Source organism: Haliotis rufescens, unplaced genomic scaffold (assembly GCF_023055435.1).
Source record: "Haliotis rufescens isolate VD_foot unplaced genomic scaffold, xgHalRufe1.0.p SCAF_6, whole genome shotgun sequence".
Lineage (NCBI taxonomy): Eukaryota > Metazoa > Mollusca > Gastropoda > Lepetellida > Haliotidae > Haliotis > Haliotis rufescens.
The window spans coordinates 45,878,575-45,891,384 of record NW_025964334.1 but is presented as its reverse complement, the minus strand read 5'-3'; the positions used below and the strand labels follow the sequence as shown (position 1 = coordinate 45,891,384).

The following is a 12,810-nucleotide window of genomic DNA, read 5'->3' as shown; positions in this document are numbered from 1 at the left end:
AATCTTGGACGCGACGTTAAACCCCATATCACCTCACCTATTTTGTGAAAATCTGATACGCTTCATATGATGGTATATTATATTTGACTTGTTACAGTTTTTTTCATGAAACAGTTAAAATTTGCACTGACAAATGAAGAACAAAAAATATTGGCGTGGAGAATGTGTGACGGAAGCCAAGATTCCGATTCCGGTGCCTGCTCAAGTCAAGTTTAACTGCATTTTCTTAACTGGACAGGTGCCAGTGTGCAAAAACTGCATCTCTAAATAGACTGAAGGCTATATTTATATTCTCAAGTTGTCTGTTCCAATGTTGAAAGGAGGAAGCACTCTGTAGTGGTCATGAAGATGGGTCATGCAAACAATTGTCTGATTAGATTCTACACTAGCAGGTGTCTGTTTCCTGGTATATCTGATTAGTGTCTTAGATTCTACACTAGCAGGTGTCTGTTCCCTGGTATATCTGGTTAGTGTCTTAGATTCTACACTAGCAGGTGTCTGTTCCCTGGTATATCTGATTGGTGTCTAAGATTCTACACTAGCAGGTGTCTGTTCCCTGGTATATCTGATAAGTGTCTAAGATTCTACACAAGCAGGTGTCTGTTCCCTGGTATATCTGATTAGTGTCTAAGATTCTACACTAGCAGGTGTCTGTTCCCTGGTATATCTGATTGGTGTCTTACACTTACACTAGCAGGTGTCTGTTCCCTTGTGTATCTGATTAGATTCTACACTAGCAGGTGTCTGTTCCCTTGTATATCTGATTAGATTCTACACTAGCAGGTGTCTGTTCCCTGGTATATCTGATTAGATTCTACACTAGCAGGTGTCTGTTCCCTGGTATATCTGATTAGATTCTACACTAGCAGGTGTCTGTTCCCTTGTATATCTGATTAGATTCTACACTAGCAGGTGTCTGTTCCCTTGTATATCTGATTAGATTCTACACTAGCAGGTGTCTGTTCCCTGGTATATCTGATTAGATTCTACACTAGCAGGTGTCTGTTCCCTGGTATATCTGATTAGTGTCTTAGACTGTACACTAGCAGGTGTCTGTTCCCTGGTATATCTGATTAGTGTCTTAGATTCTACACTAGCAGGTGTCTGTTCCCTGGTATATCTGATAAGTGTCTAAGATTCTACACAAGCAGGTGTCTGTTCCCTGGTATATCTGATTAGTGTCTAAGATTCTACACTAGCAGGTGTCTGTTCCCTGGTATATCTGATTGGTGTCTTACACTTACACTAGCAGGTGTCTGTTCCCTGGTATATCTGATTAGTGTCTTAGATTCTACACAAGCAGGTGTCTGTCCCCTGCTATGTCTGATTAGTGTCTTAGATTCTACACTAGCAGGTGTCTGTCCACTGCTATGTCTGATAAGTGTCTTAGATTCTACACTAGCAGGTGTCTGTCCACTGCTATGTCTGATAAGTGTCTTAGATTCTACACTAGCAGGTGTCTGTTCCCTGCTATGTCTGATAAGTGTTTTAGATTCTACACTAGCAGGTATCTAGCAGTAGGTAGTTGGTAGATATATAAATGGATGTATGTATTTCTTCTCCTTAAAATAATATAGTCATACCTAGGAAGATGTTCTCTTACCAAGTAGTGAACAAATTTTTTACATATATTTGTAATACTTTTTTTAAAATATGCACGGTGTGTGTTTAAACATTTCTGTCTGCAATCTATTGGATATGGAAAAAGAAATACTCAACACTAACACATCAATCTGTGGTGTGAGAAGGTATCAGTGATGCAATTAATAGCAATTCAAAAATAGACTTTCGGGTAAAATCTGATTCAACAAAAAAGATCTTCATATCATAAAGGTGATGCAATGCAATGCACAAGAAACCAGTCTTTAAGGAAGGGTCCGTTGTAGAGCCTGACCATGTTGTCACACTCTGAGTGTGGGGGTTTAGCATTAAATTAATCACACTTTATGGTTGTCAGAAACACTCAAACATATTGAGCATCTAGAAGAAATATTTCTCTATTAAAATATGCCCCAGACACGAAATCTTGTCTTGCACATGTACAGATGTACTGTATTAATTTTCAGTCCCAAGAAATACCCCACTTTTACAGAAGAATTAACTGCAACCACCCCTCTGCAGAAGTTGCATGGTCCCTCAATAGTAGACAGCAGACGTATTGCCATCTGGCCTGCAGTGACTTCTGTGAGACACAGGCTGTGCTTGGCCCTGACCACCACTGACTACCACTGGCCAGTCACTACTGGACAGACAGACACCTAGGACTGGGCCTCTATATGTACTGGTCATGTACAGGAGCATTAGGGGGTGGGGACCTCAGAGCCCAGCATGTAGTGCCCTGCAGTGGAGAGGGGGTGCCCGGGGGGTTGGGATGGTGGGTAGTAGGCTGTGAGAAACCAGCCTTTTAGACCAGCATGTAGTGCCCTGCCGTGGGGAGGGGCTGTCAGGGGGTGGTATGTTTTGGATAGTAGGGGGTGCATATTATTATATTAATCAACTAACATTACATGTAGTTGGCACAGCTGGGGGTTCCAAAATGAGGGAACAGATGTTAGTACCATGATTGCTGATGTAATGTATGTTTACTATAGTTATTATGCAACAATGGGAATAAACACATATGATATGTGAACTTTTTAAGTTGACGAGAATTGAACTTCTTGTATTCTTTTAATGCGACATTTTGGTACAGATGCAAGTACCTTTGTCAAAACATCCGATTGAAGGAATGAAAGAAGTAGGAATCCACAAATAAACTTGTCACTTCTGGTTCTACAGTGCCACTTAAAGATAAAGTCTTAATTTACTTATCTATGGCAATATGTTTTTGATTTTATTACTGCAAGTTATGTTTATTGACATTCCTTGAATAATAACTATAAATTCTTTTTTATCCAATCCATTTTGATTCTAGGGTTATAATCGTTAGATTTGTTTGATATTTTCTACCAACATCTGAATCTATCTCCATGAGAGATTGTCTGTATCTCATGCTGCTCTATATAATGTCCTCTTTATCAAAGCTTTTTATATCATCTATAATACATAAACAGTCTTCTAACTATCGGAGCCATACAAGGCTATGGCAGACACTGTCAGGCGATGTGTATTCTAAACACTGGCACTGTACAAGTCCATGGCAGACACTGCCAGACGATGTGTCTTCTAAACACTGGCGCTGTACAAGTCCATGGCAGACACTGCCAGACGATGTGTCTTCTAAACACTGGAACTGTACAAGGCTACAGCAGACACTGCCAGACGATGTGTCTTCTAAACACTGGAACTGTACAAGGCTACGGCAGACACAGCCAGATGATGTGTCTTCTAATGCCGTAGCTATACAAAACTACGGAAGACACTTCTACACGATGTGTCTTCTAACGCCGGAGCTATACAAGGCTACGGCAGACACTGCCAGATGATGTGTCTTCTAATGCCGTAGCTATACAGAACTACGGAAGACACTACTAGACGATGTGTCTTCTAACGCCGGAGCTATACAAGGCTACGGCAGACACAGCCAGATGATGTGTCTTCTAATGCCGTAGCTATACAAAACTACGGAAGACACTTCTACACGATGTGTCTTCTAACGCCGGAGCTATACAAGGCTACGGCAGACACTGCCAGATGATGTGTCTTCTAATGCCGTTGCTATACAGAACTACGGAAGACACTACTAGACGATGTGTCTTCTAACGCCGGAGCTATACAAGGCTACGGCAGACACAGCCAGATGATGTGTCTTCTAATGCCGTAGCTATACAAAACTACGGAAGACACTTCTACACGATGTGTCTTCTAACGCCGGAGCTATACAAGGCTACGGCAGACACTGCCAGATGATGTGTCTTCTAATGCCGTAGCTATACAGAACTACGGAAGACACTTTTAGACAATGTGTCTTCTAACGCCGGAGCTACACAATTCTGCAGCAGACACAGCCAGATGATGTGTCTTCTAATGCCGTAGCTATACAAAACTACGGAAGACACTTCTACACGATGTGTCTTCTAATGCCGGAGCTATACAAAGTTACGGCAGACACTGCCATATGATGTGTCTTCTAAACACCGGAACAATTAGAAGGCTACAGCATACATGGCAAGGCAATGTGTCTTCTAAACACTGGAACCAAGTCTACAGCAGACACTGCCAGATGATGTGTCTTTGTTCATGAACAATAACTGTTGTTGTTGAAACAGGTTGCATATTTGACATTTTCAGGCAGAATCTGGAGATGGTTCCTATAAAACAGTACTGTCTATCTTCTCTGTGCACAACGGAGTAAGATGATACCTGGCTGTGTGTTAACCAGTGGAGATGTCAGCCACATGCACTGCCAAGTGAAAGTGACCTTTACGGTTCTAGCCCACTGAATCACTTGGCATTTCCACTGCAGCAGACACAGAACTATCTAGGGCTGCTGGGTGGGGCACAGGTGTGTGCTGTGTGGGTGTGGCAGGCTGACCAGGTTGTGCAGGTGGTGGGGGAGAGGGTTTGGTGGTGAGGTGCATGTTCATGCAACCAGCTCACATACAGTAATACAAACATATACAGTGCTGAAATAGTCAAGAGCCTTTTGTTTCATTGTTATTTTCCCTGTAGGCTCTGTGTTCCAATATAAGAATTCATTTATAAAAACATGTTAATTTTTTTAATGATCTCGGAAAATGATTGTCAGTTGGTTGGATTACGATTAATCAAAATCTGTTTTTAGGGAGTGACAAGTCTTAGATTGACCTATTCCAAATGGTACTTGAAAAACTGTGTTCAAAATTTTGATTTTAATCCCACATTTGTTAACTTTTGGTTTGTTGGATCTGTTAAAGTAAATACCAAAATACCTAAGGAGACACAGGCAGCACATTAGTGTATTTATTAAAGATGTCAATTATTTTTGCCACATGTAGTCAACTATTTAAGATGCACATTTGAAGTATACATGATAATGGCCAGAATTGGTACACACTCATATTATGTCTGAACCGGAAAGTTTCACTGTTAAGTAAATACATTGCAGCGCCATCACCAAACATGAAGGTGACTTTTATGAGCAGCAGAGTCTGTGTGGTTCTTCATGTGAGTGTGTCAGGCTCTCAGTCATGTATCCCTAGTCATGCAGCCATGACAGTTCATTAGCGCCCATCAACATACTGCTACCAACTATGTCATGGAAAACCTGCAGCAGAAAAGCAGCGAAGATACAGAATCATGGATGTTTTGCAGTAGACAAGTAATGATTCATTTGACTGCACTTGAATACAGCATTCCATTTTTTCTCTTCAACTCCAGAAAACCTCCACATACCCAAAATGACATTTACCTATCGCCATGGCAATACATAGCAGCTGTGTCTAAGGCAGGAGAGAAGGGGTGCCACCTACAACAATGGCGTATGTCTGCAATGTAGCGACGAATAACCTACCTGGCTTTCAGCCAAATCTGCACATGCTGCAATAATATTTCCCCAATTTCCTGTCCAACTGATGAAACCTGCCAGAGCCAGCCAACCCAGTGTAGGTTACTTGGTGGCAGCAAAACCTCCCTGAGTGGAATGTGTATTGAAGGAGATGCTGTCCAGCAGTGACACATCACAACAGGGTTAACTGACATCAACCTAGTTCCGTTTTATTGCCCAAACACTTTTAAAGCCAATGTTGGAACCACTTTGAGCTTGTCAGAATTTTAGTATTGTTTGCCAGAAATACCAATAACAAGTTTGAGAACACTTTTCTAACATTACTAACAGTCAAAGGATTAATCTCACAGAAGATCATGGATTAGAAAATATGAAATCCTTCAATCCTTCACAATCAGTTTTTAGGATATTGATGTTTATGAATGGTTCCAACTTCCACACTTGTCTTTGAATATGTGTTCTTCAATCGTGATTAATCTAAAAAGATAAAGTTGTTAACGATGGTTAAAGTTTGATGTTTTACAAAAAGGAAGGAACATGTACTTAATCAACTAAACACAGCTGAGCTAAACACACTAAATATGTATACGCTGTTACTGCTGCTTAAAGATAAAAATATTACATAGTTTGTGTTTGACACAGCTCTAAGATACACAGGAGTTGAATTTCCTCCCCCATCCCAGGCGATGCTACCATCTGACACACAGGCCATCTTCTGGCTGTAATTAGTTACAGAGGAGGCCAGATGTACAGGCAGTCATTAGCATGTCTTAGATGCTGTTAGGTCATCAGTACCTGCTTCCACAGACTCACACTCATCATTGGGCCAGGTTTCATTGACCCCAGGTCAAACCAGGGGGGAGTTAAGTTTCAGGTTTGGATTTCATCTCCAGGGGGGTTGTTGAGGGGGATATAGGCTGAGCCTGAGAGAAGGGGATCAGTAAGTGTACTGAATCAGCAGAGGAAAGACCCTCTCACTGGAATATTTCGTTGGAGCATTAGGCGTCTGCTTCAGTTTGTCCGTCTGCTCAGATCATCGTACATCTGCTGGACTATCAGGTGTACATCACATTGGAAGAGCTTGGTGCTGTAGGTGTGCTGAGGTTACAGCTCCCGAGGATTGCTGGGAGACTCACCTTCCATTCGGGTAGGATATATTCCACTTCGCATTTACTTATTGGATATAGTCCACATCAGACATATCTGTAGGATATCCCCCTGCCAGGCCGCCAGGACTTGAGTCTACTGCTAGCAGACTACCGGCAGAAACCTTTTGTAGTCAGGTAGGTTATGGTGCCATCTGGAATTACGGGAATTTAAATTTGGTGAATTTATTTGTGCTTTGATAGGATGATAATTATGGGTTAGTGCTAGATTGTCACATTCATGAATAGGGACTTGCTTGATTTATTGTTATAAAATCATTTAATGGTTGATGTTTGTGAATCAAGGAATCATAAAGGGCACTCAGTGATGAGTATTTTCATTCATTGATGCCTGCCATGTTTCCCTTCCCATGTGTCCAGTCTGTCCTCTGTACTTGACCTTGGCAAACTTGTATCAGAGACAGAGGGGGTCTGTAGTACGAGCTGCTCTTGGAAAAGTCAGCCATTTTATGACATTAGACAAACTATTGTTCTTCATAATGAGGAACACACTGGAAAGTACATACTGATACTTCAAGACACAATAAGAATATTCTGTGTTGTGTTATGCATACATGTATCACTTACAACTAGAAGTACAGTGAGTGTATGTAGGTAGGCTGTTTGTACAAAGTGTGTGAAGCGTAAAATTTTGACATATCTGACTTATTAATAGATTATATGGCAATATTCCAAAATGTATATTTTTGGTGAACCCCATTTGTACATTCCCAGATTAGCTTATCTTTGTGTGGAAAATAGTATCTCTTATGTTTGGAATGGTCATCAGAACAGGAATGGTTTTAGACATAGGAATAGACAGGTTTTGTGCAATTTGATGGTCTGCTTGCCATAGTAACCATTATTTGCTGCATTCTAAAACATTGAGCTAGCAATAACTCCACGTTCCTTGTTCTGCTTTGATGATGATCTTGCAGTATACCACTTTCCCTAGCGCTAGTCTCCACTGGGAAGTCAGGGAACACAGGTGCTCTTTACGGTTTGTTTCCAGTAAGTGTAATAGTGATGACTTTGAGAAACATACTGATATCAGTCAAATTTGTAATTCAAATATATCTGAAACTATGTCAGGACATGGATTCCTTCAGTTGGAAATAACTTGGATATATTTAACTGATAACCCCATGATCTGGGAAGCTTGAAGCAGTAACCTTCCTGCTGAAAGATACAGACGACGTTTCATCCCGTTTATTGGTACTTTTATCAGATTTATTTATATCTGTCATTTGGGAGTTATTTCTGAAATCGTGAATGAACTACATACGTCGCAATTTCCAACCAAGCTATGATTATGTGTTTGAAAGAGTTCTGGCAAGTTAGGACATTTATGTATCAGCTCTCTCAATGTGAAGGTTCCCTGTCTAGAATTCTGCCTTCTGAAATATGAGAAGGTTTTCCACTAGAGCAGCTGTAAACTATGTTTCAATTTTTTTAATTTAGCATGTATTTGGATATATTTAGAAATATATCAAAATGCCCTTTGTTTTATTCACTACAGCTATTTCACTATTCACTATGCAGTTTTTGTTGCTGTGACCTGAATGTTAACCAAAGATGCTGTGGACAATATGTTCTGTTTAATTAGCTTTTCTCACAATTCTAACATAGGCATCACTGTATAGGTGTAGTACGTTCATTTTGAAACTCATCAGCAGAAAGTGAAAGTCTTTGTATTTCATATAAGCAGTTATTCAATGTTTTATGTCAAAGTATAGTTTATGCAGTATAGAGAGGCAATGTAACAACGTATGTATACATATATGTACAGCTGTATAGTGAGGTATTACCAGCACACTAGGACTCCTAGAGCCCCCAGAAACCAAAGCTGCAGCCAACACATTCTTGTCATAATCTGCAAGGTAGCAACATTCAAGATGGCTGCCGTAGCTGTATCACTACTGCCATATTTAGTCAGACGTCTCCATGGCTACAGCTCTTCATCCTATGACCTTCAACCAATCTGAAAGAATTAAACACACATTTTGCAGGTATTTAATTGAACTTGGTAGTAGAAGAACTGTTTAGGCAAAGTTTGATATTGGTAGAAAAGCCGACATAAGTTTTGAATGTTTTGAGGAGTTGTAAAGGATTATCTGGAGGGGGTATCGGGTGTCATGACATCAAGCCACCATCCATCCTTGTAAGCAGCGAAGGAGGCAGCCGCAGCAGCACTGTGTGGGTTGAGGAGGCAGGTCAGGGAGGGGGATGGTCCTGATGCATTATACTGCTGTAGCCTCTCTCTCACTGCCCCTCCCCCGGACCACCCCCTTCCCCCCGAGCACTCTCTCAACAGCTGTACTTTTATTGTGGAAAGTCATCACTCTCTACAGAGGTTGCATGGCGTGTTCTTCAACTTGTTATGTCTATATGTAAGCACTGGATCTCAACATATCTGAGGAATCCTACTGGGGTTGAAACTTATTTCATATTTGATTTTATTTTGATAAAAGTTGTTATACCGTTGGTGACCACTGGACACTTGGTGAGGTTGTAGTTGCTGCATCAGCCAATCTAGGAGCCAATCAGCAGGCCCGTACTGGAGTCCTTGAAGCATGTACAGCTCATTAACATTCCTGCTGAATTATTTTTATCACAGAACATGGATTTGGTTGATATAATTACCCTGATTAGATAGGAACAATCTTCAAAAGGTGTACACTTGAAGAGATAAACATCTGCCTATCCCTCCAGGCAGGTATAGGTGCTCTCCTCATCTGGGGCAGGTATAGGGGCACTCCCCATCTGGGGCAGGTATAGGGGCTCTCCTCATCTGGGGCAGGTATAGGTGCTCTCCTCATCTGGGGCAGGTATAGGGGCACTCCCCATCTGGGGCAGGTATAGAGGCACTCCCCATCTGGGGCAGGTATAAGGGCTCCCCATCTGGGGCAGGTATAGGGGCACTCCTCATCTGGGGCAGGTATAGGTGCTCTCCTCATCTGGGGCAGGTATAGGGGCTCTCCCCATCTGGGGCAGGTATAGGGGCACTCCTCATCAGGGGCAGGTATAGGGGCACTCCTCATCTGGGGCAGGTATAGGTGCTCTCCTCATCTGGAGCAAGTATAGGGGCTCCCCATCTGGAGCAGGTATAGGGCTCTCCTCATCTGGGGCAGGTATAGGGGCTCTCCTCATCTGGGGCAGGTATAGGGGCTCTCCTCATCTGGGGCAGGTATAGAGGCACTCCCCATCTGGGGCAGGTATAAGGGCTCCCCATCTGGGTCAGGTATAGGGGCTCTCCCCATCTGGGGCAGGTATAGAGGCTCTCCCCATCTGGGGCAGGTATAGGGGCTCTCCCCATCTGGGGCAGGTATAGGGGCTCTCCTCATCTGGGGCAGGTATAGGGGCTCTCCTCATCTGGGGCAGGTATAGGGGCTCTCCCCATCTGGGGCAGGTATAGGGGCACTCCCCATCTGGGGCAGGTATAGGGGCTCTCCCCATCTGGGGCAGGTATAGGGGCTCTCCCCATCTGGGGCAGGTATAGGGGCTCTCCCCATCTGGGGCAGGTATAGGGGCTCTCCTCATCTGGGGCAGGTATAGGGGCTCTCCCCATCTGGGGCAGGTATAGGGGCTCTCCCCATCTGGGGCAGGTATAGGGGCTCTCCCCATCTGGGGCAGGCATTAATGTCGTGAGTTGGATGTTCAAACTTTGGGTTTGTGGATTTAATTTATATGTGATTAATTGATGAAAGCACAAATTTGATCAAATTAAGGTATGAAAGATGATGTATTTAGTCTTTCATCTCAGATACAGTTCATGACCAGTGTATGTTCTAATGAGAGGAACATGGGTATGTGTTTGATGAAGAACGCATGTATGGTGCAGTCGTGGACTATATGCAGTGTTATATTACCACCTGGTGTGGAACACCTGTCTCATCACCATGGTTACTCGTCAGGCCCAAGGTCATGACATACTTGTGAATATTGGTGGAACAAGGGAGATAACCCGTACTACTACTCGTGTGGTTTGTGGTGATTTCCCATGTGTGCTAGAACTCCCCCTTGTCTATGTGATAAAGTGTAGCTTGAATCCTCTATTTATTCACATCTGACAAACTGACAACTGACAAAGGGCAAAAATGTGAGATTTCTTTCAAAAGCTCAAAGCTGACTTAGACTTAGCCAGACAGTTCATTTAATCTATTGCTCTGAAAAGTATTAATCTGAAAATGTTTGATCTAAGATGTATGAAATATTGACTGTGTCAAAAAATCCCAGTTGTTTCAGTTTGTATGTTATTTAGGAGATAAACATCCGGTTCTAGACTTGTGGTGTTACTGTGTATTCAGTGTTCGGACATTTCATTGGAATCAACGCTTACTGGAAATACTCAGCAACATCTGATGTAAACACTTGTAAATACTAAAGTTATAGTTAATTTTCCATAGGGCTCTTGAATACTATCTTGAAGTCCTTTGAAACTTTTTGTAAAGTTTAGCAAAAGGACCACAAAAAATTGTTGTTGGTATTTTAGGCATGAGATAATCAAACACAACAATTTCGTCATACAGGTTTAAACTCATTCGACATGTTTGAAGATGGACCAAAACACATCTTGTCTGATTTTGAGTTGAAACTGATTATGCTTTTTCCAACCCGTTTCAGCATATGATGTCTTGTGTTTCCATGACAACTGATTCCAGCTGATTAGCAGAATGCTGCCAAACATCAACTAGTTCAAAGTATTCCTGATACATGTTAGTAACAGGCAATCTATAGTGGATGCAGTGTTCATTGTGCCACGCTGAAAGCCATGTTCTTATCACATTTGGGACATATTTATCAAGAAAGGTATTCTTATGCAATCAAAAGTCACGAAGATGTTAATGATGTCAGCTTTAGCACTTAACTGAATGTTCAAGGCAGTGAAACATCTTTTGTTTCTTTCTTTCATTTGCACACATCTGCTATGTAGATATACCAATCTGGTCAGTTTCATAAATATATACTCATGGAGGTAACTAAGGGAACGTTTTTGCCGTATTATTTGTTTGTTTGTTTGTTGTGAAATGCCGCACTAAGCAATATTCCAACTATATGATGGCGGTCTGTAAGTAATCCAGTCTGGACCAGACAATCCAGTGATTGACAACATGAGCATCGATCCACGCAATTGGGATCGATGACATGCATCAACTAGGTCAGCAAGCTTGACCACCCGATCCCGTTAGTCGCCTCTTATGACAAGCATAGCTGCCTTTTACGACAAGCATGGGTTGCTGAAGACCTTTTCTACCGCGGATCTTCACGGGCCTTGCCGTATTAAGCACCCCTCTCCAGTCCCCTTCTAGTAAGCACCCTGATAACTAACTTCTGGATCAATCTGTAAATAATAATAAATTCCCCCCCACTAAAAAAGAAAATTTACATGACAGGCCATATATTCTTGTGTATGTTACAGATGTTTTACAGAAAACAAAAGCAAAGAAGGGATATATAATTGTAACTATTATAATAAATGTTTTAGATTCATCCATGTTTGAACTCACTGTTGGTTCACTACCACCTGATCTCACAAAACAAATTGTACTCATTGTGTATGGTACAATAAGCATGCTCCTTTGTCAATTTTCTAAGTGCCCATCATGGGTGCTTTTTATGGCAAATATGGTACATGAAGGGAGGCATTTGTTTGACATGAGATTTAAGATACACTGAGAAGATGGCTAGAGTTAGCTGACACTCCAGATGCTAACATGTCACTGTGTGCCTTATGTTGTTGCTATGACGCATCAACACAGCAGTACGCTTTCCTCTGCTGTATACTGTGTATTGCCTTATTTGTTTACATCAGAATGTGTTTGACATACAATTAATCTGAATTCCCCTATGGGAATGAACACAAAAGAAGATTCAATTTAAGATATAACACTGAAACAGTCCTTGTTTAATTCAGATTTTCAATGTAACAAAGTTATTTGAAAAACTGAACACCTTGTCCAGATGTTGTTGCAGACTGACTTGCTACTATGGAGGGGTACACATTGGAATCTGGACTGTTTGTTGGGTTATGCCTCTATGAGCTTCAGACATGTTAGATTTAACACCGGCCTCTGCTATACACTGATTCTTTTAACACATTATTACCAAATTGTTGTGTTTGTCTTATAACAAACTTTTATCAATTTCAGAGTTTCGTTAGTGACCAAACTTGACCAAAATGAGTAGCATGGAAGAACGCCGCGAAGCCCGTCGCCGCAGACGGCAACAACAGGAAGATGA

At 41.7% G+C, this 12,810-nt stretch overlaps 1 protein-coding gene across 35 annotated transcripts in view; it reads left to right on the top strand.

The window, feature by feature from the left end:
• Positions 1-12,810, top strand: part of LOC124142931 (troponin I-like) — a 65,128-nt gene that overhangs the window by 14,402 nt on the left and 37,916 nt on the right. For 22 of the 35 annotated variants that reach the window (XM_046511677.2, XM_046511656.2, XM_046511692.2 and 19 more), the window contains exon 3: positions 12,720-12,810. In XM_046511677.2, the coding sequence (XP_046367633.1) occupies positions 12,749-12,810 (62 nt within the window). In that variant the 5' untranslated portion in view covers positions 12,720-12,748. Of the gene's footprint in view, positions 1-6,361; positions 6,709-12,719 lie in introns of those variants that run through there. The other 13 variants (XM_046511664.2, XM_046511666.2, XM_046511676.2 and 10 more) reach the window with 9 other exon arrangements.